General features: G+C 44.5%; 2 protein-coding genes across 3 annotated transcripts in view; one reads left to right on the top strand and one right to left on the bottom strand.

The window, feature by feature from the left end:
• Positions 1-538: 538 nt before the first annotated feature.
• The window catches only part of cv-2 (crosveinless 2-secreting protein), a 240,203-nt gene continuing 212,780 nt past the window's right edge, over positions 539-27,961 (bottom strand). For both annotated transcript variants that reach the window (XM_050191325.3, XM_055061547.2), the window contains 2 exons: positions 5,634-5,764; positions 539-4,705 (listed from right to left, as the gene is read on the bottom strand). In XM_050191325.3, the coding sequence (XP_050047282.1) occupies positions 4,521-4,705; positions 5,634-5,764 (316 nt within the window). In that variant the 3' untranslated portion in view covers positions 539-4,520. The remainder of the gene's footprint in view (positions 4,706-5,633; positions 5,765-27,961) is intronic.
• LOC129380490 (alpha-endosulfine-like) lies at positions 17,473-27,231 on the top strand. The gene is made up of 4 exons (XM_055061549.2): positions 17,473-17,985; positions 21,276-21,389; positions 23,124-23,316; positions 26,873-27,231. The coding sequence occupies exons 1-3, from the start codon at positions 17,917-17,919 to the stop codon at positions 23,304-23,306; spliced, it is 366 nt and encodes a 121-aa protein (XP_054917524.1). The 5' UTR covers positions 17,473-17,916; the 3' UTR covers positions 23,307-23,316; positions 26,873-27,231.

The following is a 27,961-nucleotide window of genomic DNA, read 5'->3' as shown; positions in this document are numbered from 1 at the left end:
TGCTTTAGTGCTGTGCCACAAAAACCCCTGGGCAGTGTGGAATTAATTCTTTGTGTTTGCGCGCACTGGTGCACCACTGGTGCAATCTCGCAGGCCACACAAAAGGAGAATCTTGGACACTATGCAAAAGGAGCTTCGCAAGTGTATCGCCAGATGGCACAACATGTGCAGAGGGAAGCATGACAGAGGCGCCCGGCTGCAGCACACGGCTCATACATGCAGCGTTTTGTTGGTGGCAATACGGTGTGTCACTACATATTGCTTGAATAATGATCGCATTAACTTTGAAAGTCATCGCGAGATGGGTTCTGCTGGAATTTTTTTATTGTCCTCAATTTTGCACTGAATTTATGGGGTTCGCACCTATCAAACATTCTTATTGCTCCACATAGCATTAGACCACCAAGGAGTGAAGAAGGTTGGTGCACCATTTTAGAACTTGTGTGATGTGTGTACTCAAAATGCTGTTTCATTTTAATACATATGGCATACTTGAGACTAGAAATGTAAACTAAACTAAAGACAGAATTTCTGAGCATGAAACCACAACATTCTTTATATCAACTATTATGTACATATAAGTGGCACTAACACTGTGCAAGCATTTATTATAGAAGCATGAAGCGGAAAGACAGATTTTCTACACTAGTGGTGCACATTTAGATGGTGAGGAACACTATACTGTCACAACAGGATTGTGCAATCAATCGTACACGATGCCAATTGGTCCAGTGTAATAACACAGTTTACAAGTTTACATTGTTCAAAGCTACTGATCACTTTCCTCCTAAACATGGCCAGATTTATACATTAAACTGTTGTTGAATTCATGAGTCACACTCCATAAAACAAACTCGTATTGATGCCAAACAAGTTGAACACATCTCATATTTTAGAACCATGTGAAAAATGCCAAGTTTACCTGTTGTTCAGTGTAAAACAGCTTGTATGACACCTTTAAGATTTTTACGAAATGCACAAATGTGTGTGAAATAAGTTAAATGATTGAACATTAAGTACAATGCATATTATCACAGGGCAAACTTATGTAGTAATTTTCTCAACTCTCTTTCTGCAAATGAATGCAACTCATCACTACCTCATAAATGGGTTTTATAATGCCACTGCAGACATTGGTACCAAAGTTGATGCATTTGAAAGTAGGGATGATGCTTTCACTTGGCAGGCAAGAAATGCAAAACAAATGTAATCGCTTGAATGGATATAACTGAAAAGTTTTTCCACTGAATAAAAATGAACTGTGATCAAAGCACACACATACACATAAAGATGGTGCTAGAGAACCTAAATAAATTATACGGCCACAACAACATTCGTGCTTGACACAACAGTACACATAAAAACAGGACTAATGCTTGTCAACTCAAACTGGTCGAAAAGAAGAGTCAAGGGTAAGATATTGAAGGACACCAAAACTGGACCACAGCATGCATTTAAAAGCAATGAGTCTGCTGTATAACCACAACATGCAGCATAAACTTTTCTTAGTAGACAACAAATACAATCTGTTATAATACTGAAGTGTCACAACAGCAAAGGTAAGAGTACCCATGAGGCAAAGATCGGGGGCACCCTAGTTTAAGCACGTACGAAAACCAGCGTGTATGTTGCCCTCTTGGTTAACAAGAAATATTGCAAGATCAAATTCCTCAACACTGAAGCTGTGGCACCAAAATTAGTTGGCTTATTGCGATTTTTTGTTTCTTCAAACCCGTCAGACCTACACATACTTCCTTTTGCTAAGTATACAACTTCTTTCTTGTATGGGTTGGCTTGAATTTTATACTTTGATTCTTTTCCTCAAGAAAACAAGATGACACTTCTCTAGATTACAAAAATAATAATAAAAGTCAGGTAAATATGTTGCGAAGAGTAATTCTCCATAAAAAGAATATTTCAAAGAATTGAGAAATCAAACGAAAAGTTCTGTTTGATAACCTTGAATTAATCATTGCCATCTATAGGAGGCTGCATTGTAGGTGGCATTAAGATGCTTCAAGTGACTAAACCACGTGGAAAGACTTGTCCTGAGGTGGATGGTGCCAATGGGAGCACAAAAAGAAACCTTGATGCCTATCACTTCCACCTTGCGGTGGCACTGTCACTCAAAGGCGAAAAGTTGCACTGTATGACCCTGCGCTTCACTTTGGAGGATATATATTGGAGGAACATCCTTGTTTGTATGGTAGCAATTTGTATGACCATTTCCTAGACAAGTAGAAAAAGTTTTTCCAATTTAAACATTTGTTCAATTTTGTACGGGCTATGTTTTTAAATAGAGCATTTCAATCTCACGTAGCCTAAGTATGCCCGACTGAAATGCATTTCTGTCCGCATTTTTCAGCCCACTGTCATTGGCAAGCCTCAAAATCTACATAAAAAATAATGGTGTGTTTATGCTCGTAGTATTAAAAGGAGTTCTTTTTTATGTTTCAGTATCTCTGATTTAACCCACATTGTGACAGCTGGTTTTGTAATGGGCTGAAGTCATCACATTATAATGTAGAGAGCTTTAAACTTTATTAGCTCATGCAATGTCTGAGGTTTCTGTATTTTAATGAATGCAAATGATGATAATAATAATTAAAAAAAAGCATTTCATACTGGCAATTGGAAGCAATGAGTATGATGACTGAATGCGTATAGAAAGGACTGAGATAATGACATATATAACTGTTAAAACACAGTTAGGCAGCTGCAGATGTTTTACAATTTTCAACTGAAGAAAGCTTTAAGGACACCATATGAGATGCTGCAAAAGTAGCACGCAAAACTAACTGTACAAAACAATGAAACAACTGAGGTGTGTGAACTCATTGACATTACGAAGTTAGCACAGCACTGCAGCTAATGCTAAAGAGACAGTGTCGTATCATTTTTACAGCACCCAAAGCTCTGTTGTCACTTGGTGTAGGCTAATACAAATTAACAATACTTCATCACCAAATCAGCAATATATATAACAGCTGCCATAGTAATTAGCTAAAATACCATGCCCTGCACACATGGATCATGTTAAAATGTGCGAAAGGAAGCATACAATAAATTTTTCAGACTTTTCAATACTGACAATTTAGCTGGCACTAAAGACACTTTTTTGCTAATTCCTTCTGTAAATGAAAATCATGATGTTAACTGACATGATGCAAATTCACATGAATATTTTCAGCTGTAAGCATTTAATATGATAAATGTAATAAATATTTTCTTGTACTGAAGCTTAAACAATACATTCACTAGCATCACCTAGGTGCATAATAAAACAGGAATGGTGAATACAAAATAATATCTTGTGGATACTAGCTCAGATCTCTCATATGTGTGAGCGGACCACGAAGGTTCAGAGAGACATAAAGCAGAGTGAGAACACAGCGCTCATAGAATGAAACATGGTCTTAGAATTTGTTGATTTTTCGCCTTGCATATATTTACAGCTTTTGTTTTGGAACTTATGCAAGACTGAACAAATGCCACAAGCATAATGGTTATAGAAACTGATTGTGCAAGTATGAAACAAATGACGTATGGTAGCTTAAATCTTAGTACATATGCTTACAGCTACTAGCCAACCACAAACACACATGACATTTGATGAGGTACAATAAGAACAAATAGCACATAGAACAGTGCAAGTACACAGCTTTTGACAGACATAAATATCAACAGGCTCGGAACGTGAATAACAAGCTAAGCTGCTCCGAGTCAATTGGACCAGAATGCTGATGCCAATGTCTGAATGCGGTCAGACCTGATGTTTTCGCATTGGACCTGGACGCACCTTTGTTGAAATGATAGGAACCAAACAACAGACTATGACTGCCCCACCGAGGCTTGAACATGCCACTAAGTTGTATGACCAACAGCAGCCACGCCACACAGCATTCCCCCTTCCTCTCTAAACCACATTGCGCAGATTGGTTGGTGGAACATGAATTACTTGACTACCATGAATGCTTGGAAATTAGATATAAATAGACACACAACTTAGTTTACTGCACTTATTTTTCTTTAATGCTGTTTTGTTGTCTTTGAGGTATTGCTAGGAAAATTTAAACTTTTGTTGATGCTGTTAAAAATCTCTAAACAAGGTAATGTTCACCTAATTTTTGGTGGGGTTAACTTGAAGGAAACATCGCGAGCACATCGGATGAATAGTGTCGGTGGAATGTTGCTCGTTTATGCAGCATATTCTGCAACCAAGGAGTACACTGTGCTGCCAATATCAAGACAATAAACGGGGCTCTCATTGCATGCCTTACAAATTGCCAGCTGTGGGGCAGCGTTCTATCCAAGAACACTGGCACCTGCACTACTCTTGCATCCCATTAATGCGTCAACTTGCATTTCAAGTCAAAGCCATAAGCAGGGTATGTATTCGCACAGCCTGTGATTGGATCTAGCTTGCAGTCATGGCTTGGGGCGGTGCACAGGCCTCGGCGGGGGCAGAGTTGGAGTGGGGTGAGGGGGGGGGGAGGTTTGCTGGCCAGGAAACTGGCCCATCACGAGGCCACAGGGCACTCGCTGGGTGGAACGCAGCGATCTCTGTGCCAGACGAGGCCTGGATTGCACTGACACCCAGGCTGACACTTCCGTCGGCAGGGCCGCTCCAGATGGTGGTTCTTGCATGTCCGCCGGCATGGGGGCCCACATGGCGTATAGTCCGAGCCTCTGGGGCAGTGCATTCCTGCACACAGTGGCAGTGAGCTTTTAGCCATGTGGCACATTCAGTGAGCTGTACATGTGAGTTAATTTAAACTGTTTTGGCACAGTGGCGTGGTTCAATTTCATGAAATGAGAGCCCTTTGTGGTATTCTGAGAGAAGAAAAATGCATATGTGAACACTCATTCACCTGCCTGCATAGGTTGTCAGAATGCAAAACTCGCACATGCATGCATGCATGTACAGTACATGCAAATCTTCATGAGGCTGGACGGTATTGAAGGCTGTACACAGAATTGCATATTTGTGCACACAGACTTGCAGTATTTTGATTGGTAGTTGCATGGGAATACAATTTAGATGCCATTGACAAGGTGTAACTCGCTGTGATTCACATATCAAGATTGACCATATTATATGCAGTAATCATTGCAAAAATGTCACTTTCAGTGGTGCTCTCCATGTTTCAGGTGCTGTCACAGGAATGTCAATTCATTCAGGTTTTACATGTAACTTTATAGTTATACACAGGGTGGTGCAAAGATATACTCTGGGGAAGCTACCTGGGGTTCTGGGGAAGCCACTTGGGGTTCACTATTCACCAAAGTATACAGGACAACACACATGCTTTTTAGCACTTACTACATTTGCATTCTCACAAGCAGAGAATTCTTGGTCCTGGGGCAATGGAATAGATGAATCTTTAGCTAGCTTTTCTCTCCATCACCATGTGCTAAATTTCAAAGCATATGTCTGCGCAAAGTGTGTTGATCGACTGCTGTTTTAAGGGATGTTAGTTTTAGATTTTCAAGAACAACGAAACTTGTGGTGTATTAGTACTCCTCATGAGAAGAAATATAATTTTCCAGATGGTCGATGTGTCTTTACAGGACATTTTAATGATTTCCCAGCTGGGCCAGCCTAATCCTAGGCAGGACGCGTGTACCCTTACCTTCGCAGTTTGTGGTGTTCTTCCAGTCTATCTTGATCCCGGCCCTGCTGCATTCCCGCGCATAGGCATTGAGCGAGTCACAGTAACACTTGTCTGATGGGAGGCACTCGCACATGTCCAACATACAGGATCTGGCATTGTGATAGAAAGAACAAAAAGGGGATAATTTAATAAATCTGTCACATTCTGCCATTTATTCATGCATCTAGCTCTGAAAGTTTGCTGGGCATCCCATATAGAAGACGCTAATGCATTTGATGCAAGTAAGGGTAATCAACTGTTGTTGTTGCTGTTATTTGCCAAGACAAATGATCTATGCTATCTAGCATGTACTAACCATTATTGAAAGTCTTTACCAATGTGGGGATTCTTCATAGTTCAACTGAATGCTTCACATAGACAAGGTGCACATGATGCAAAGTTGACAGTGCTGTTACTACAAGACATAATGGCAGCGTAATTTGAAATGTGAATGTCTGAAACTATTACAATGCATTGTTCTATTTCCAGGTTAACCAGCATTTGTAACACTTGCTTAATTCAACTCCGTGCTTAGAAACCGGCTACTGAGCAATTACATACCACACCTCCATGTAATTACACATAACAGCTGTTCTGAGCAGTTATTTCCTGTTCGAGTTTCAATTTATGCTCACGCTAACATATTTCATTCATCATTGGCATCCTCAAAAACAGACAAAGCAGAACGCAGTAAATATTTCTGTCATATTTTGTTATAGTTTTTTTCAGTAGGTCCATAAATGCGAAATGCACACCTCAACCGCTCCCCCTCCTAGAAGAAGTATCCCCCTCCTGAAGAAGTATTTCAGGGGTACAGAAATAAAATAATCTATTCCAAATGTAGAGTGCCTTGAAGACACCTGAGATGTTGAAAAACTTGCCTGATCTAAAGTGCCACTAATAAAACAATAAAGAAAGATTTCTTATTTTTTATTTTTTTGCTAGTGACAATTTATATCAGGCAAATTGAAGGCGCTCAATAAATGGATGTCACTATGGTGGTTTTAACTATGAACTGATAGAACACTGCGGTGAAATTCTAGCCAAATGGATTTGCACAGAAGATTGTTAAATATGTTAAATATCAAGAGACGAGCAGGTCAAGGGCAAGTCGATGAGGTCAGCACTTCCATTACTGCGGCACAAAATGCCATTACAATATTCAGATTAGTATTTACACGGCAATCCATATAAGTCATATTTATTGCCCAATAACCATGTCCGAGACAAACGTGATAGAGAATGGATTATTAAGTAAAGTGCAACAAGATCGTTGTGATGATTTTGCAAACTACAAATGTTTAGGTGCAGAAACCATATTACCGTAAAAGCCTGAATATAGGTCGGACCAGAATATAGGTTGACCCCCCAAACTTTAATTTAAAAAAAAAATGATATAGACCGGTGAGAAATGACTGGTATATAAGACGGGGGTCGACTTTTTGCTGCGGTTTCTTGAAAAAAAGTTCAACCTATATTCCAGTTTTTACGGTAGACTCAACTTTTTGTGAAACAATTCTTTTGTTTTTTCATATTAGTAGGTAGCTATAGTGATTTGATGTTAGTGAAAACAACGAAGGAAGGCATATACCTAGGTCATCTACACACATAATGCGAAGCACGCAGCTGTCATCAGCCACCTGGGCGTTGTTTATTGTTCAATTATTTGTCCAGTCAAGTAAGACAAAAATTAGGCAGATCCAATACACATGTTCGAATCTATGTAAAGTGAAGCTTTCATGAAGCAGCTAACTGAATGCTATACAACTAAATGTGACGCATACAATTTCCTTTATTTTCATCCTATGAAACATGTAATCTCATGCAATGTTTATGCACTGCACATGTCACAACTTAAATCTCATGTGATGTTTATATTTATGCACTACACCACTCAGAAGCTATGCCGAAATGCATACACCTGTTGAGATGGATACACGCTGTGAAACATCGATGCATAGATATCATGAAGATGAAGGTGATGCTTCTTAAGGGAAGAATGGTGAGGAGAGGTGTGTGGCACGAAGGAAGAAGTACACACGGAGATGTACTACACATATGTAAATACATTTAAGACTTCTGTTGCCCCTGTGTCACAGTTGCACATGTACACCCATGCTGGCGGATTGGTCAACAATGGACACATACCCAGTGGCTCAAGAATGGGGTAACCCAAATATAAGAAATTTAGGAAAATCAATGGAATCACTGAATATCATGCGCTATTCTATTAAGAGGTCTGTGGGATTTAGAGATGCCCATGAGCCAACGTGATACCATGTACACATTTTGTATGATTTATTGTATGATTACGCAGAGCACGGTTGCGCTCACTGGCACACATTGTTGATAAAAATTAAACCATAATACCTGGGCCCGACATACGAAGAAAGAACATAACATAAACCTAAGCTGCTATAAAGTAATGAAAACGAGCAGCTTCTGGCAGCTTTGTTGTGGTTTGTGGTTCCGACAGCAGTGCACTTGTTTTAATATAAAGGTCAGTTAGCAAATGTCCAACAGAAACGATTTGCAAAGAAATTAAAAGAAGCGTAATGAATAAATATAAAAATAAGATAGTGCAAATTTAATTACTGTTCAGAACTGTTAACAGCATGACATTGATGATGAGGGCAACTGTGGTACGATGACAATAGTGCAATCGTAACGACTTTAAAACATTTGTAAAATAGTTTTGCGGAGTTCATCTCTGATGATGATCTAGAAGAATAGGAGCGCCTTCTGGCATGCCGCCAACATCTGCTCAGCAGTCGACTATGCCGACGCTGACAACACGAAACTGAGAAACGAGCTAAAAAAAGATAATGCTTTAACACACTAAAGGGAGCATCATGTGACAATTTTGAAGAGTAGTTAAAAAAAATAGCAAAGCTAATGGGAAATGTGCCCTCACCATATAATAGCCAAGTGGCAATTTCTAGCCGCCTCGAGCATGGAGAGCATGTCGAAGGTGCTATAGACATCAGCGAATTTTGCCATATTGTCCAAATTTGTAATGGCGGCATTTTGAGCTATTCAGATACGCCGTAGCAGCCCTCTGATGTAATCAGTGCTGACAAGATGGAGAATTTGACAATATGTTGAAATTTGCGGATGTCATGGATAGCACCCAGAGAGTGCGGCGCAAGTCAATCGTGAGGCAGGTGTCACGAAAAGCTACCACAAATCAAACTTCCTTGATAGTTGTGGCTGCCCATGTGCAGGGCTGCTTCCCAGGAGTCAACTTATGCCTTAATGATCTTGCTTTGCAGTTCACAATATTTGTTAAAAATTGAACTGTCGTCGCTGCTGTGTAAATAAACTAGAACTGCGTCATGCACTTCATTGCGTCGCTATGGAGACATGCATACAAACGCTTCTCTGTTGTACACAGCCTTGCTTACAGTGCAATTTTGTACACAGAAGACCACCGCAAGCGAGATTCCTCTAAATTATTTTGAATTTAATTACGGCATTTACTTAATTGTTCCATTGAAAATAAAATGTTGCAGTTTTGCCTGAAAGGCAATGCATTATACCGATAGCAAAGTATTAGGCAACTACATAAAGTAAGTTTTGTAATTTTATTGGCCGCATTAATTGTAGTAAACATCTGCTTACTAATTAAATGGACAAGCATGGTGTCATGCATGCACAGGCAAACATGAACAGATCTCACCCAATGACCGCAAACACTCGCTGTCACAATGCTGGCATGATTAAGAGTGCAAACCGGGGGGATCGAACGCTTCTACTGCCTCTCGATTCAGCGAGTCTCCGAAACTTGAGATTACGCGACCTCCAGCACTAGGTGCCCGGGAAGACAGCTTACATGCAGTCAGCAGCCATGTTGACTCACTCAACGTTTGCACCCGCAGGAGATTACCTCCAGGATAGAGCGCGGATAGGCCGTTCGCAGCCACGGCCGGACTTGCAAAGGAGACGAACGCTCACCTGCCCCCACCCTGGCCCGCGCTTGATCACGGTACCACACACTCACCTCCCCCATCTCTTGCGCGCGCTTTATCACATGACCTCCAACATTGGGCACGCGACAAGCTACCATTTTTCTCGGCTCACCCTCGCACACTTTCCCTCGTACCCATAATATTGGGGGCGAGCTCCACCACTGGAAAAGCTGGCATCACCGTCGGCGTGACGTGCATGAGGGATCACGTGGACACAGCGGCCGCGTCGGCTGCTTCGGAAGCGTCGAAGCGAGCTGAAAACGAAAGTTGAAAGTCCCACCTGCGCCGCGGTTCTGATCAAATGGTGAGGCTAAGTATCAGCTTGACAACATCTGAAAGTACTATAATATGTAGTGGCTGCCTTTGGAGGCGTGCAGCATGGTAGGCTACTGCTCGGTGCCGCAGTGCCGGACGTACGCAACGGAGCCCGGTGTCAGCCTTATTCACACGTAGCCGCAGGACAAGGAGCTGCGTGAAGCTTGGCTCGCGAAACTTAGAACCGGCAGACAGTCATCGGCTGGAACTCGGGTATGCAGCAAGCACAGACACGAGGAAGATTTCTGCTACGGCGCCGGGACTGCGCGATGTTCGGTGAGTAGCAGAAAACGCGCACTGAGACGCTCGCCCGCGCCCGCTGCCCGGCTAATGTCAGGACGGTTTGGTCTATGAACTTGTTGATGCTAGACACTGGCAAGTTCACTGGAATGGAAAGGGAGCGGTAAGACGCACATTAAAAAAAGGCATGGCATATGGTCATGTTTGTGATATGAATTAATGCACTAGATTACATAAAAGAAGCACAGGGAAATCGCACTCTGAGAAGACCGATAAACATACAGTGCGACGCAACTTGAGAAATAATATTGGCATGTCCAAGAATTTAGAAGACAAAAAAGATTGAATCGTTGCTACGGCACATATCACAGTCGCCGTAGGCGTCGAAGTCTCTATAACGAAATTATTTTTGAACAGTTCTGATAGCGTCCACGCAACAATGGTTGCTAGTGTACTGTCGAATGCTCATATGCTGCGGCCTAAAGCTCACGGCACGGTGCGAAAACGCGCTCACAGCGAAAGCAAAACATTGGGCGCGGACATGTATGCAGACGCGCAGTCGGTCGCTACGAACCCCTACGATCGCTGCATTGAGGCTTCATTCTGTTATGCCCCATTTGGTTATACAGACAGCCCACTATAAGAACATATTTCACATAGTTTACTCTCAGCGTTTGCCTACCTTTCACGCAAGAAGCCGGTTCGGGAGACTCCATCGCGGCGACCGCGCGCAGTGGCGTTCACTGTTCGTATTCGATAAAGAGATAGCGTCTGTAAACGATTCTGCGCTTTCAGTTTGCCCAAGATTATTATATCGACAGTCAAAAATTTCCCTCGTTTTGAGAGTACCTGCATGAATGTCTAGGAGGGCTGCCGCGTGGTGTTTTTATTGAGCGCCGTAAGCGAAACCTATGAGGAGAGCGCCGCGTGATCCCCTATACTACGCAAGGGAGGCGCTTCCGACAGATGGCGACTCCGTAACTTCTCGCCCCCAATAGTACAGAAGCAAGGAAGCACAACCTACGAAAACACAGGTGGAATACATTGGAATAAAGTCCCTTATCGAGTGTATTTACGGCGGGATAAAGCCCCTAAACTTCGTAAAGTAGTACCACGCTTAGAAGAATGCCGCCTCCTCCTCGCGCGCTCTGGCCGAGGCCGACGCCGCGTCGCTATTGGCCTAATGGTATCACGTGCATCAGCGCCATTTTTGCTCGAGAAGCGTCTACGGAGTGGCGAGTAGCGCATGTTGGCGCCTTTGCTACGTTCGAGCAGTGTAGGGGGCGCCACGGTCGAGGAGGGAGCGTGAAAGAGAGGAGAAACGAGGAGGAGTAAAGGCGGAGGAGAGTGTCGCTACTTTACGAAGTTTAAGGGGTTTTACGGTGGGAAGGGTCGTTGCGCCATCTATCGATAGATAAATGCACCATTGCTGCGCCATGGATGCTGTGTCGCGTATGTTATGCAGCTCAATATTGTCATATACATTTTATGTGCGCAATCCATAAGTGTTGTCTGTACCTTACTATAATATATGTAGAATATAGCGCTGAAGGCTTTTGACACTCGTTAGCCTCAAGTACATGTATGCATTTTTAAAAATCTATTTAGCAAAACCTTTCAAGTACCGCGCTGGATTCCGTGTTGGAAGCTGTTTCCGTGCGCCATGTTCCTAAAGTGGTCCGATGCTATTGACAACAAAGTGCATGGTCAGGCTAACAAGGTGTTTCACTGTCAATAAGTCGGTGTTGCTGTTCACGTTTTGTGAAACATCTTATTTTCATATTTTTTTTTGTAAAAAAATCAAAATGGAAGAGCAAATGTATGAGCAGCCCGTAATGCGCATTGAAACCAGCACTTTGGTTTCTGACTAATACTACACGCTACGGATCCCTAAAATGATGTCGTGAGATGGGATGCGAACCGTGCATGTACTTCGCTGACCACCACTAGCATGAAAATCGGGCCTCGTCGTAGCAGCACAATGTGGCGCTTTCTCCGTTCTATATATTTTTAACATTCTTTAAGGCGAAGCTTTTTTTTTTTTCTCTCTTCCTGCCACTTATTGGGTGCCGTCTTGCACGATTGGCCGGTATATATAGTAACACGGCCGCTATCTAGCGGCCGTGACAGTGCAAACAATTGGCACCGAGCATTGATCGTTCACACATACGGCCTCCGAGAGTTTCGCGCATTGGCAGGTTTTAACGCGACAGCGCTAAGGGTCCCGTGTCGTAGAAAATCCGGCGCCGGCGTCCCGCGTCGGACGCCGCTTCGGCAAAAAGAATTTCGAACCAAATTCCGAACCACGCATGCCCAACTACACTTCTACCGCCAAAGTTGCTCATACCTTGTGTTTCATTCTTTACATAGTTATTCCTCGAAATTTTGAGAGCCGCAGCCCATAAACAAACGTAACGAAAAAAAAAAACACACGAACAGCGCATATATTTTATGTTCGCTCTTCTCAGACTGAAATATTTATAGTGCGAAACAATAACAAGAGATCGACCCACGCAAGAGGCCGCGTTTCTACCAAAAAGCTTGCCTTCGTGCATAGCATTCGCCGCCAGCGTTTCCCGGTCAACGTTACGGTTGCATAAGCTGCAGTTGCCGGGAAGCATGAAACGCAGTCAGGGGTCTTTGAGCGTCCTCCAAGTTTTTGTTCCGGCCGTCCCATTCGCACGGAGAGAGCGTGCTAGGTTTAGGTGCACGTTAGAGAAACCCAGGTGGTTAAAATTAATCGGAACCCCGCAACATGGCGTGCCTCATAATTATATCGTGGATTTGGCACGCACACTTTATAATTTATTATTATTAAGTAGTCACCAACTGTAATGGGGGTCACTGCCATTTGATAATGACAAATTTGAATCCTGTTTACTGACAGGAACCAGTGTTGCGCGTATTCTATTGCATCAGCTCACAAGCGAAAACATTCACCATTATTATACGAGAGTACAGAAAGAAAAATTTTATGCTTGTCAAAATTAATGTATCTATATTCTTGGCTTTGTCAGTAAAAATTCAAATGTTCAATGTTAAGTGTCACTGGAAATTTCGCGTTCGGTAAGGAGCATTTCATTAACAGAAGGAAACGTCAGGGCTCGTAAGTACGCCTGATCGCAATGGATTGCACATGCAGTCATGATGATAAACCAAGAACATCTCCTGTGTAAGCACATGTTGATATGTTGCGGCAAGTGCAAGGATTGTATAGGTGTTGTCTCACTGCAAATTTCGTTGTCTGCACGTAAAACAAAAATACGGGGTGATCATTCTCAAGTTTTACGGAATTCCTAAAAATCGCCTCTGGCAGATAGCATACTTCTTGTCCTTGAGCTGGATTATTCGACGAGGCGGACATTAGTAGCACCGGAAATCGAGACACATAAGCAACTAAACAGAAAAAATTCACTAATTACCTTCTTAATTAATTACTTTACGGCACATATTGCAATTTAAGAATTGTAGCCGGCGAGTTTGCAAAACATATCCACTTCAATTTCCAGGATGACAACAGTTTCTAGGTATTATTTTTCCAAAGTGTGGGACGAAATACGTGCGCGTTCCAGTTATTTTAACGCAATTGCGTTAAGGGCTCCGTGTCGCAGAAAACCAAGCGTCGGCGTCCCGCGTCCAGCGACCCGCCTGCGCTCGACGCAGGATCGTATGTTGTTGCCTGGTGAGTTTGGGGTGCGGTTCTGGCAGTCTGCACCTTTCCTCTCGGTAAATCCGCGTAATGTCCCGAAAGCTGGTAACCGGGTGCAGTAGCTCTTCCGGCTCGTACTCGGCCCGGATTGAAATTTCTTAGTCGGCGATGGTGTTGCCTCCTACATGCGAGTGAGCCGGGACCCACACGAGCTCTACGGCTCTTCCCGGAGGCTTACGCTTGGATAGAATGGCTCGGGCCGCGGAGGAGATTACCCCCCTGCGGAAGCTTCCGTAGGCTGTCTTTGAGTCGGTGACCACGGTGTCCACGCTCGGCTGTGCGAGGGCCACGGCAGCTTCTTCGGCAACTGCGGGGTCTGTTGTCTTCAGGGACACGCTGACAATCAGCCTGTCTTTTGACGTAACCACCACCGCTGCACGGTCACTGTGTTTTCGGAGCGAGGCATCCGCGTAGATGACCCTGGGGTTCTCTTCCAGCTCCTGGGCTATGGCTTTGGCCCGCGCAGTGCGCCTCTCGTCGTCCTTGCCCGGCGTCATGTTCCGGGGAAGGGGTTTGGTCTGAATGGTCGTCTTCCAGTCTTCCGGAAGGGCCACCTTGATGGGTACTGGCTCGATCTGCCATCCTATCTTGCGTAGGACGGCTCGTCCGGGTTCCGTGTGACTGAGCCGGATTCTTTGATCAGAGAGGTGGGCTTCGATGAGCTCCTCCACCGTGTTGTGGGTGCCCATGTCTAGCAGTATTTGCGTGGACAAGTATATGGGAATGCCCAGTGCTTGCTTCGTTGCCTTACGAAGCATCGTGTTTAGGCTGTCCCTATTCGCCTTCGTCAGCTGGAGATACGGGGCGGAGTAGGTAATCCGCGACACGACGAACGCGCGTACCAGGCGCATGGCATCATTCTCTTTAAGGCCTCGGTTTCTGTTACATACCCTCCGAATCATACTAAGTATCTGTTCGGTTGTAGTCTTGATCTTTGTGACGGCGGCGTGTGCCTTCCCGTCGCTCTGAAGTAGTAGGCCGAGAATCCTAATCTGCTGTGTTGGCTTGATGGCCGTTCCGTCGATGGTGATGATCACGTTCGGCGGCAGCTCCTTCTTTTATTTTCCCGTTTGGATCATGAGCAGCTCTGATTTCTGGGGAGCGCAGCTCAGTCCTCACGACTTTGCTTACTCGTGCACGGTCATTGCCGCCCGCTGCAAGGCTTCCTCCGTACAGGCATTGGACCCGGCTCGGGCCGTCCACACCGTAATATCGTCAGCGTATAGAACGCGTGGTCCACGCCTTCGATTTGCTTGAATACATCGGGCAGGGGCAGGAGGGCCAGATTGAAGAGCAGGGGCGACAAGACCGATCCCTGAGGGGTGCCCCTATCGCCGAGCTCGACAGGGTCCGACTTCTCCTCCCCTATCCTGATGGTCGCCGTTTGGTTTGACAGAAAATCTTTTATGTAGCCAAATGTCTTTCGTCCACACCTGGTCTTGTTCAGATTCTGCAACACGCTCGCGTGGGACACGTTCTCAAACGCTCCCTTCAGGTCGAGGGCGAGTATCCCTCGCGGCGCGTGCCTCGTTGCGGGCTTGACGACCAGTTCGTGGAGTTGGATCATCACGTCTTGGGTGCTGAGATGTTGCCTGAAGCCGTACATCGTCTCCGGCATCTGATCAGTTTCTTCGAGGTGCTTCTGCAGCCGGCGAAGGACCATGCGCTCCATCCCCTTCCCCACGCAGGACGTGAGGGAGACGGGCCGCATGTTGTCTATCATGAGGGCCTTGCCGGGCTTTGGAATGAAGTGGACCTCGGGGTCCTTACATTCCTTTGGCAACCGCGAGCTCTCCCAGGCTTCGTTGATGTGCTCTAGGAGGCCGCGGGCCGCTGTACCGCTCATGTTACCGAGTAGTTTGTAAGTTATGGGTTCCCTGCCGGGTGTACTTCTCTGGTTACTTTCATCTATCGCTGTCCACAGTTCCGTCATGGTAAACGGCCGGTCCAGCTCTTCGTAGTCGTGTCCTTCGTACCTTTCGGGCACCGGGTACTGGCCCTTCTCTGTCTTTAGGTACTTCGCCTTCAGGTCTCCCAAGAGCCTGCTGTCATCTCCCTTGTACGTGCTCAATATTTTGGTGAGGTTGCGATTGGTCACAGTTTTGCTACTCAGCGGGTCAATCAGATACCTCAAGAAACACCACGTCTTCCACGTCGAGAGCTTGCCCTGCAGGTCGTCGCAGGTCTTCAGCCAATTTTCCCTACATAGTTTGGCCGCGTTTTGAATGCCACCGAAAACAATATTATCGACTGAGTGCTCACACATAACCACTGTCACGACGGATTAGGCAGTAGTGAGGTGGTAAGAGCCACATATATCTGTCGTTAAGAGAAACCAGAAAGAAAAGAAAAATCGCAGTTTTACCCAAAAGGTGAAGCATCGATAGCTATAGCGAAATATTAGACAACTACACGAAGTAAGGTTCGTAGATTTATCGGCCGTGTAAATTTCAGTAAACATTCACTTAGTAACTAAATGAATAAGCATGATGTCACGCACGCACAGGCAAATATGAACAGATATCACTTTATGACCGCGAGCACTCGCTGTTACAACACTGGCGTGATTAAGATGGCAAGCAGAAGGGAGCGAACGCTTTGTGCTGCCCCATCTCGGCTCGCCTAGTTTTGCACCCTCCGCAGATACCTTCAATATAGGGCGTGCAGGCGGCGTAAGCACTCAGCCGTATGTCGGGCTAGAGGAGGAGACGTGCGCTCGATTTCAATAAACCTCTTTGACGCCAACTTGACTCAATGGGTACGTGCCGCTTTGCAATGCCCCCCCCCCCCCCTCCCCAGCCTAAGATAAAATACGTGAGAATTTATCCGGTGCTGCGTGGAATCAATATGCGTTTTATTTTAACGTTAATAATTTGTAAAAATTTTGCTGTGGCAATTAACGCAAATCCACTTATTGAGCTGCAATACTCGAGTAACTATACGTTACTCACACTGCAAATCAATACGCATGATTGAATAATTACCAAAACTTCACTAATTAACCTTTCAACTCAATAATTTAGCGCACATATTCCAATACACGAATTAAAACCAGCATACCCACTTGGAACGAATTTTGAAACTAGCAGCCGTTTTGAGATAAGGGCAGTCAAACTTCTCGTAAATAAGCACAGTGCCACTTACTTTTTTACCAAAACGCCTTTTTATACATGGAAGCTCAAAAGTTACTGAAACACCACTGCATTTGGTCGCGAACATTCTGAACGCATATCTCAAAACTGGTGTCATCCTCAGAATCCGTTACAAAGTGGATATGACTACAAAACTCATCGGCTACAATTTGTAAATTCCAATATGTGACGTAAAGTAATTAGTTTAGAAGGTGATTATCAAAAAGTAGTTACTTCGTCAAATATTGACTTCCATTCTTCTTGTGCAAATAATGTCTGCCACTGCGAATAATCTAGCTCAATAAGTAGAATTGTGCTATATCCCATGGGTGATTTTTAAAAGTTCTGTAAACGATGAAATGAAACGCTCTGTATATTGCATCTTCCTTAAACATATGCGCGCCACGCGCGGACTTCGCGGCGGTGCCAATAGATGGTGCAGCGTGTTTAGGGGGAAGCGAGAGAAAGTAGCCCTGCTGCAAGCGCTTCATACCTGACTCCTTTCGGCGGCAGCAGTACGGTGTGTATCTATATTAAATTGCTTCAGTGATGATCGCATTAGCGTTGACAGTCATCGTGAAATGGATTCTGCCGGATTTATTGTCAGCTCCCACTGCACTTACTTCGTTATTCGCGTAACGTTGTCAGACTGAGCAAGCGTCGTTCATGGCGCAGTGCCGCGCGAATGTTCTGAAATTGCGAGACACATACACATACGCACACAAAGAAAAGAAAAAAAGAAAGAAAGACCACAGCCGCACGCGCCAGGCCACTGAGTGATTCGTCCAAGCAGTCAGGAATCGACACCAGCAAGCAGACACTGCCTGCAGTCCAGCTAAACCCCGTAGCTGCAAGACTTTGTCACTCTGAGTACTTCGCCTACATCGTTTGTCGGAGGCATGTCCACGGACGACGGTCAAGCCGCCGAAGACTCTGCAGACGTCGACACGACAGGCGAGGATGAACAGGTGAGAGTGTGCATCATTCTAAGGCTTTTAATTAAGGTTTCTCCAGGTCGGTAAACATATTTAGTTTGTTAAGGGGATTTCACGCTACTCACACGCGCCACTCTCGAGTCTCGACATTCAATGCTGTTGGCCTTCTCGTTTACGCGGTGCAGAGCTGGGTTCCGTAGTTCGAGCCGTTTACTGTTAACGGCCCCAGTAGTTAGCAGACAGAACGTTCCGGCCCGGAACGCAGCGCAAAGTGTTTCTCAAAGGGAACATGTATGCACACGCCAGCGTCATATCCTTTGTATCCGTGTCCTAACCTTCGCTTTCCTCGAGCGGACGCTTCTTTGCCACGAAACTACTCGCCTTGCTGGGCGCGACCTATTTTCTGCGTCAGATGCGAGTGATAAGTCTGAGAAGGGATCGGTCTGTCCAGCCTTTTCCGGTACATCTTGACAGTGGGGAAATCAAGCCTTTGACATAGTGCTCTCTGGTTAGGTAAAAGCATGAGCAAAAAATTGGATCAGTTGACCCAATGTACGAGACCCGAAACGTCAAGCTTTTGTTTTGACCTGGTCAGTGACCAAATTTTTCAGGCATCTCGACAGTGGCGCGCCCCCAAACATAAAGGGGTGTGTTGACGAGGAGGTATTTGTGCACAAGATCGATGAAAGCTTTCTAATCCCATTTATAAATGATCCGCTTTTGCGATGAACTGTACATTCTTCGTCCAAACTCTTGGATATTTTGGTTGTTCGTGTGGTGTGCGATGCGTGCCCACGGCGTTCTCGAGTAGGGGGGCATGCCGCACGCCCTCTGACCCTCTCTCTCTCTCTCTCTCTCTCTCTCTCTATATATATATATATATATATATATATATATATATATATATATATATATATATATATATATATATATATATATATATATATATATATATATATATATATATATATATATATATAGTTATGAATTGCTGGGTTACTATTGCGCAAAACAACTGCAAAACCAGAGGATGCGTAGTAAAGGTAAAATTAGTTACGCGGCCGCTATTCTGAAAATAACCAACAGCTATTGCTTTGTTAGATTTGCCAGTGTGCCGCTGATAGTGCCCGCTTTCGAAAGTGGGGGTGAAAGGAGGAAAAATGGCCCAACTTCTTACTATGAGAGTGCAAGTGGGTCTTTTGCGCCCCTCCGGTAAATGGGCCTATTTGAGGCTCCTGCATTCTTGGCTTGCCACTGGCTATAGAGTTCATGCACAAACTCTGCGGTTCCGTGTCTGTTTAACCTCTGTCACCACATATGCTGTGCTGTGCTCCCGCCAATCAACTGCTACATATGAAGCTTCTTGTCGAAAGGCCCATGTCACTTATGTTTAACATGCACGTGGCCCGTCCTTACTTGGGACCTTTGCCATTTCAAGTTTGACTCTTCTGTTACTTTTCAGATGCTGATTTCTTTTGTTGCAGTTTGATTCCGGCTTCGGCGGCCACATTTCAATGGGGGCGAAATGCAAACAAGCGCCAGTGTGGTGTGCATTGGGTGCACGTTAAGGATCCCCAGGTGGTCAAAATTAATCCGGAGTTCTGCACTGCGGCGTGCCTGATAATCAGATCGTTGTTTGGGCCCGTAAAACCTCATAATTTAATTTTTAAAATCTAGATTTTCTTTTGTTACGGTGTTAACGCATTTCATACGACGTCATGCGTATGACGTCGTCTTATGTACGCCGTGTGCATGGCGCCCGACCACGGGAGATATACCGAGTGCTGGGATTTCTGCGCGAGTTACTTTCGTTTTCCTGACCGCTTCTTCGCTATTTTCCTACTGTCCGTCATTTGCCATCTTGCGTCACTAGGAACTGTGCGGTCTCTGTGTAATTGAGGCGTGTGCACTAGTGTGTGCGTTTTTTCGCTCTGAGAGAGAGAAATACTAGAAGTGTTCCTACAGAAAAGGAAAAGCACATAAAAGCTCGAAAGTTATACTTGCATGGATATAGAACAGTTCCCGATTTTAATTATTGCTTAATCACTGCAGGCATGAAGAAAGAAAAAAAAACATATGTAGATTCCGCGCACTGCGGGAGTTGGTGTAAGCAAGGATTTGGTGAGCCGGCAGAGCGAAACTGCGCATCGCGATAACAGACGCGCAGCGGATTTCGAAGATGAACGCGTCCCGCAACCATCCTCAGCCATGGCGGCGGACCTTGCATAAATGCGGCATAGCGCAGTCGCCAACCGCAGCATCTAAACCGCTCGCCGGCACAAAGAAAGCTTCACTAAACACGGCTGGTCAGCCGCAGCCAGTTTTTTCCAAGCGTGAATGATACAATCCAGGTCGGATCCCCTCGCTAATTTAGCCTTCTTTCCGCCGAGCTTCACCAGTATGCATGTCGGCTGTGAAAGTCCACAAGTAAACAAAATGTGACGTCAGGTCTAAGGTCAGCTTCTCCCGTATCTCACGAGCACGGTAGTGGAGCCAGGCGCACGGGGCAGAAACGTCGCTTATGCATTCGTGGGACGGTAAGTGCTCGGAGCGCTTCTTTTAAGCATCAGGTTAAAGTTGGCGCAGAGGTGTTGAAAGTGGAAGAAACCATAAGATCACTCGGCCAGAGCGAAAAAAGCTACACAACACAGACGCTGTTGGTCAAGTTCCATATATGGGTGTACCGATCCGGAAGTGGGGAGGCAACACGCAGCGCTCTATTACAGCTCACTGTACCGAGCAGGCCACTGTTCGGCGCGATGCAGCCGTGTACGGCGACGAACTGTACTGGCGTGCATCGTAGTGCTGTGATGGTTGAATGGAACAAGCACCACACAAGCGCGCGATCAAAGGCACGAAAGTAACGCGCGCGAGGAAGAGCGCTCGAAGTAGCGAACTCGCGGCGAATGAATTCTGGAAAGCGCAAGCGGGCCGGCGGCAAGTGGCAGCGACGCGGGCGTAGCCGTGTTATCTAGCTGTGTCACGCCGTGTACCGCGTAGTTCGGCCAATCTGGAAGTGTATATTAACCGACGTGACGTCGTTCGTAGACCTTACGCTCAGCCTTTGACAGTGGTGCGAGCTTGGTAGTATTTGGCAGAATCGATCAAGGATTGCGCGCTGCGTACCTGTGTAGTGACACTTTCGCCATTTCCCTCCTGCTTCAGTGAATGAGCACCGGACTACAGCTAATGCCACATCATATTCTTTCTTTCTTTCTTTCTTTCTTTCTTTCTTTCTTTCTTTTTTGAGCGGAGTGCTTCTTTGAGTAGCTGTGCGTCTAAGCATTTCGTGCTAATCAACATGGTGTGTTCTTGTCCTCTAGCATCCAACAGTGCGGAAAGAGGAACTGGAGGAAGAAACGAAGCTAAAGTCGAAGTACCCGGTAAACACGGGACGTGGAGGATCACTGCTCCTCCAGAAACGACTGAAGAAAGGGGTGAGACTTGCAGTGCAAAGTGCCTCAGAAAGCCAGGCTGATGTGAGAAGTTCGTGCGTGCTTGAACGGATAGAAGTGCATGAAAGGCGCTGACATTTTAACACATAATAGGTCACCAAATTGTCTTCTTGTTGCTACAGTACGTATCGGCGAAGTCTGTATATAGAGGTAGCTTTGAAATAGCCACCCAGGAAAGGAACATAACAAAAAATTAAGATGCACGCTTCTGCTTCTGTTCAGTGTTCTTTGTGTTCTGCTTGTTCATCTGGTCCTAAAATGTACGGTAATATATTAAGCTAAGGTTGCCTTTTTTCGTATTTTATATATGAGCCCTTTAGAAGTCAGCCAAGCTAGCCTTCCTACAATGCAAAATTGCCAAAATATTACGACCAGAACACTGTTAAAATAGTGATTAATGTGCAGCATAATATTGTTCTTGCTTTGGTGCGTTAAATATGGTGGCAAGGAATCCAGGACCGCAAAAACAAAGTTCTAAACGCGCACGAATCAGACGTTTGGCAATGAGTGGGCCGCGACAATTTGGGCAATGCGCATTGCGTGAAAGCCAGCTTGGCACTTTTCTAAAGAGTTCATTGGTAGAATGGTGCAAACATGTTGACCAAACATATAGCAAACATATAGCCAACGCTTTTTCACACAGAGCCAGCAGATATGCCGTCTTGGCATTAGATGCTTTTTACACGGATAAGCAGTTGAGCCATAGGAAACCGACTTTGTAAGTACCATACATAATGTCTTGTTCGTTTGACCAGCTTTTAGTGGTCGTCATGGGTGAACGGGAAGAGGTATTGATAGAGTATATGGAAAAACGAGAGTCAAAGGACCCAAAAAATGCACTAAAAATTTTCAAGGACATAAGCCAATCCCAATTGGTGTAATTAAGTGCCAAAACCGAGGGATAGTTTTTTAGTCAAAATCATATGAAGCCAACAGACAATGACGCCAAGGAATGCACAGGGGATATTAACTGTGGTTTTAACGAAATGTAGAAATAATAGGGAAAAGAAAGGAAACTAGTGGTGATGAACTGTGGCATCAGCTAGCGATACCTACTTTTTTGGAAGCAAGCGCAAGTTTCAGACGTAATTAGCTTACTTAACACATAGTACACCGCGTCACAGAGTTGTTTAAGTGCCAAAATCGGGGTTCTTTTTCGGCTTGGCTAGATGGTTTTCCCTATGCTGGTATCTATCTGCACATACTTGTGCAACTTAAAGGAGCCTACGAAATAATGGTAAGCAAAGCTGAATTGGTAACTTGCACTTCTGTGGAATAGCCAAAATGTCATTTGGCATGAGCAAAGTGTTTGTAAGCCAGAATATATACAAATGTGAAAGTCAGGCTTGAAGTTCCCATGCTAGCTCCTTGTGACGTCATAAGATTTGAGCAGTGTCTGCTCTGTCATAAAATACAGTCGGACATCGTTATACCGAAGTCGCATCCAACACTAAAATGTCTTCGTTATATCCGATATTCGTTAAAGATATATTCGTTACGTCTGATATCGGTGACAAACATCTTAGATTTACTTCGCTATGTCAGACAATACGCTAAATTGCGTTTCGGCTACTCAACAATGCAAAAACACATACAAATTTGTGATATCATGCTAATGTAGCGGCGCAGCGCTTCGGACACGAAATTCATAAAGGTAACATTTGCCCGTAAACTATTTCCGTTTCTTTTTTTTAATGTGTGTGTGTGTGTGCACAGCAAAAATATTTCGACTCTGGAGACTACAACATGGCTAAAGCAAAGGGCCAGGAAGTGGTTCCGCAGGAACCCCCCGCCGGCTTCCCGAAACCCACTGGGGTGACCATCCCTACAGTGGAGTCGCTGCCGCCGCGCAAGACCCCAATGAAGCAGAGCAAGCTCGCCATGGAGCCTTCTTCCTAGAGGATGCAAGGTGGGGCTGCCCGCCTTACGGGGGTCTAGGTGGCTTGTCGTGAAACTCCTTTGCTGTTGTCGCTAGAAGCTTATACATTGAGATTGCGTAGCGGCAGAAACTATGAACGACGCGGCTAACGTTATCCGCGGTAAATGTACCACGCAAAAAATGAGTAAATAATAAATGTATGTTGCGGTGTGCTTGATAACAGTAGGATTGAGCACACATTAAAGCGAAATGTCGGGGTGTGCCCAAAACTCCTCTCTTTTGATTTCGGACGGATCAGAGCCATCTCAAAATTTATGTCAAGCCATGAAATGTGCAACCTTGGCCAGTAATTGGTACGACGTCGGTGCCCTGGTAGTCCACCGACGTAGACCGATGTCAGTCCCCATGCTCGGCCTAAGCTACATTCCCAAGCTTGGCCCAACCAATCCTTGACCCGATTGGTTGGGTGGATGGTGGCCCAACCAATCCTTGGCCACCACACATGTGGTCAAGATTGGGCCAGGGGAGCTTTCCCCATTGGTATGTCACCAGTGGCAATCTGATCGTTTCTTTTCAGAAAAGTATGTAAGCTAAAGAAGAAGTTCATGTTTTTGTTCAACCAAGTTGCCTTACGGGCCTTTTAAGGCCACTGAAATCTTTTAACATTCACTACTAATTCATGTGATCACGCAATTACCAGTGCCTGCATAAATGATGGCCATGATGAACTAAATGAAACCTTAGCAGTAGCATTCACCATCGGGTAGATTACTTTTGTTGCTTTTCTGTGCAATATTATGAAAAGTGTTGATTGTTAGTGTTTGTGGGCTAATGTACCAAGCGACAAAGGCATTTGAAGCCCGAGCGACAACGTTTCGGTAAATCCACATGTTGTCCGCCATTCATATGCTGATCCCTATACACGTGCCTATGCACGTTCCTATGCATAATGCTGATATGATATACAGGTGGCACATGTAGACACTATAGCACCAGATTTTCCTCTAGTAATCTATGTAACAAACTACAAAATTCGCGCAGCATTACGCTCGCGAGATTTTTTAGCCCTTAGGTTTCAACTTTTACGAGTCAACTCATATTTCACTAAGGCACAACATGGTTTTCGAAAATCACATTATTGCGAAACTCAACTTTATTCATCAGTTGCACCGCATCCTGGCTCAATAATCCGGCGCTAACTGTGTTTTCTGAGATTTTAGTAAAGTATTTAACTGGGCATATACCATAAACGAGTTGTTTCTACAGGGAAGCTGTCTATGGCTAGGATCCCAGAATTTCTTCGTGGCGTAATGTCGACAGAACACTGTCATCATCTACGGCTCATACCCCCAGATGCAATGGGTCATAACCCCGTAAGGCAGAGGCTACAAGCAATCAGCAAAGTGAAGCGAACAGTATACACATTCTTTGGAATCACGCATACAACATACAGAACAGCATATGTTTCAATAAACGACAAGCTCGAGACAAGCATCCGAACCACATAATTGATGACAAGGTGCTCCTGCGCTTACATGAAATGCGAAGCGTGGCGCTTCCCGCATACGTTTCCCGGTAAAGATTACTGTTGCACAAGCTGCCACGGAGACGGCAGCTTGACTGTAGCATACGAAGCATGCAGTGACGTAACTACACTTTCACACGTAAAAGAAGAACCCGCCTAGCAACTGATTTGTGTTGTGACAGCGCTATTGGAAGGCCACATAAGGTGAGGACTCCTGAAGAACGGTGTTTACATACGAGGCATGGCGAATTTGTCTCCTCTCCGGTCCACCCTTTGTATACGTCCACGAAGTAGCGGCGCAAGCCAAGTCGCAGGCCGTCGATACGTCTTAGGCTAATAATTAGGTAAAGTGCATGTGAATGTCGCTTGGTGAATAATTTCAACCTTCGCCACAATGAGTCATCGTTCTAGTTGTTTACAGCTTCGCTGCCCAATCACCTTCACAGCGTGGATTGGAGACCATTTTTAAACTAAGCCCGCTAAATATCGACCCTAACATTCTGAAATGGGTTGGACATTTCCTTAATAATCACTTCTAATTCGTTACCGCTAGCGGTCATAACTTTACACTCACTGAAGTTCAATCAGGTGCACCACAATGCTCTGTGCTGGGACCCTGGTTCGCTGACGATTGTTATCTACTGGGAAATTGTTAACGCTGACGATACTAAAACATTTCAACCTGATTTGAATAATATGATTGATTGTTGCGGGAAGTGGCTAATGGAATTAAATATTAACAAAAATAAAGTAATGCGAGTGTCCAGAACTAATTATAATCCAAGCAGTTACCATCTTAAAAATGTCCTCTTAGATTTCGTCACGTCCTATGGATATCTTGGTGCGCACATCGCAGCCAATCAAACTAGTGTCATTCATGTAGATCACGTATTCAACCATGCTAATCGCATGCTTGGGTGTTTACGGCGTAACTTTTCCAAAGCACCATCTACTTCAAAGCTACTGCTCTACAAGTCTCTAATACGCTCCGAACTTGAATATGCATCTGCAATATAAGATCATAGTCACGTTAACCTTATTACTGCGCTTGAAGTGGTACAAAATAATTCGATTTGTTTCATTATTTCTCACTATAACCGCACTGCAAGTATAACCTCTATGAAAGCTAGACTAACCCTTGTTCTACTAGCTAACCGCCGTAAATTCGCCCGCCTTTCAACGTTATATAAACTTTCCCGTCATACCACACTTCACGGCGACCTCATACTGCGACGGCAGTGCATTTCAAACGTACATTTGAAAAGTAGACTTTGATTCATGTTGTACGAAGTCTTTCTTTCAGTCTTTGATCCCCTGTACACATCAGGAATGGATCCACTTTCCCACAAGTGTAATAGCCATCACCGATAACAAACCTTCTCGTGAAATACAGGCCGACATTGTATAATCAGCAGAGATTTTGTTACCAGAACTGACTGCACTTGTTTATTTCACTGCTTTGTAACCACTTGCCTCTTTATTGGCATGTGGCCCTGAGGGTATTATTATTATGAATGAATGAATGAATGGACTTGTGGCGCAGTACCAGATCCTATAATCTCATATCCTATAAGATCCTATTACCATTCTGTCTCTGGGCATTTTATCCTGTGTAATACTTCCCAAGAACATAATACGGGTGAGTTAACAAGAAAATCTGCGCTCAAAATGTGTGAGGACTTGGAAATGTAGTCAAGCTCTAACCCCTGTTGCTATTTTTGGTTGAATAAAAAAAAAACAGCGCTTCAGAACAGGACATACACTCGCCAATCTACGTGAGTGCTGTATGTCTAAAGCTATGTTTCTTTCTTCACCCAAGTATGCACCAACCGACTCAGATTAGCACTCCCCTGTTGCTTTACCGCTAGCAGAGTGAATCATTTACTAGGAATTTTCTGCATGTCAAGCTTAGGCAAAGAAGACAGGATTTACTTTGTTAGCCCCACTTGCGCAAAAGATTAGCCTCGTACAAAAGATACGGTGCTAACGCAGTATAAAATAAAGACAAAACAAACCTGCCTCTAAATGAATTATTCTTTCTCTCTCTTTTTATTGCAATAGGCTTGTCCAAGAGAAGAAATGCGCTCCATGAAGCAGCGGTAGCACCGACTCACTTGATGAGAAAGAAGACAGTTTTTGTGATGGACCCATAATTTGCCTGGTGCTACTTTTTTCTTCTTTTTTTTAACAGTCTGCGTTACATAGACAGTTTTTTTTTTTACAGCTTCTTATGACATCTTCCCATTGATGGTGTTGGATTTGCAGACGGTTTGTAGATCTGCACTGCCTTTCTTTTCCTTTCCTTTTTTTTTTCTTTTAACGAGCGTCCATTGCGTGTTCTGAGAAGGGGAGGTAGGGTTCGCGCGCATTGTGCGCTGCCAATAAAGGCACAGAATAAAGGTGAGGGTAGGAAACTTGTATCCGGGAACGTGGCAATCTCTGAAGCGTCACAGTACAGGAGCAGCAAAGATTTGGCACAAAGCAGGTATTTAGTTTATCGGCAAAGCGTAAAAGCTACCTTTTTTTTTATAATCGCATTGATAAACTTGATGCGATCAACACGAAAAATGAAATGAGTGGGTTCTCCCGGTCATGGACCAGAGAGCCAGTGCAAACGTGTCATGCACATCTTAGCGTTTTAGGCATATAGCGCGCGAGCACGCACGCACGCGCGTTGAGGTTTTCAAGGTTTTCTTTTTTCTTTGCATTTAAGTGCCACTCTTGCATGGTCGATAGAGCGCAAGTGACAGACGCACTGCGCGCTCATTATTCTAAAGGTCGATCACTGGCCTGAGCGTATCGCGATGATTTGCAATAACGCAAGATGTACTATGTGCATTGGCGGAAATGGCACTGATGTTAATGAACGGTTTCAAACGCTGTAATTTCCACCACAAATAATTGTCGTAGACTAGTGAACGACATAATAGATGCACTACAGCGTCTAAGAAAAAAAACAAGAACAAACACGGGAAACGTACTTCTTGGTATAGAGTAAACCGACCACGTATTCTTTTTAACTTCCTTGGAACGCATGTCTCAAAAACATGATCAAGAAATGCGAAGTTTTCGCCGGACTGTTTCTCAGAAAGGCTCGCATACGTTAGATAGCAAAACGTTTACAGCGAGAGAGGGAGAAAGAGAGAGGGA

This window comes from Dermacentor andersoni, chromosome 1, assembly GCF_023375885.2.
Source record: "Dermacentor andersoni chromosome 1, qqDerAnde1_hic_scaffold, whole genome shotgun sequence".
Taxonomy (NCBI): Eukaryota; Metazoa; Arthropoda; class Arachnida; order Ixodida; family Ixodidae; genus Dermacentor; species Dermacentor andersoni.
Note: the sequence above shows the minus strand (reverse complement) of the source record. Positions and strands in the feature narration are given on the sequence as shown.

Bases quoted from the DNA above. Each gene is read 5' to 3' on its own strand.
- LOC129380490 (XM_055061549.2), top strand. From the start codon at position 17,917: ATGTCCACGGACGACGGTCAAGCCGCCGAAGACTCTGCAGACGTCGAC. The intron at 17,986-21,275 runs GTGAGAGTGTGC...CTTGTCCTCTAG, and splicing joins CGACAGGCGAGGATGAACAG to CATCCAACAGTGCGGAAAGA. The intron at 21,390-23,123 runs GTGAGACTTGCA...GTGTGTGCACAG, and splicing joins AGAAACGACTGAAGAAAGGG to CAAAAATATTTCGACTCTGG.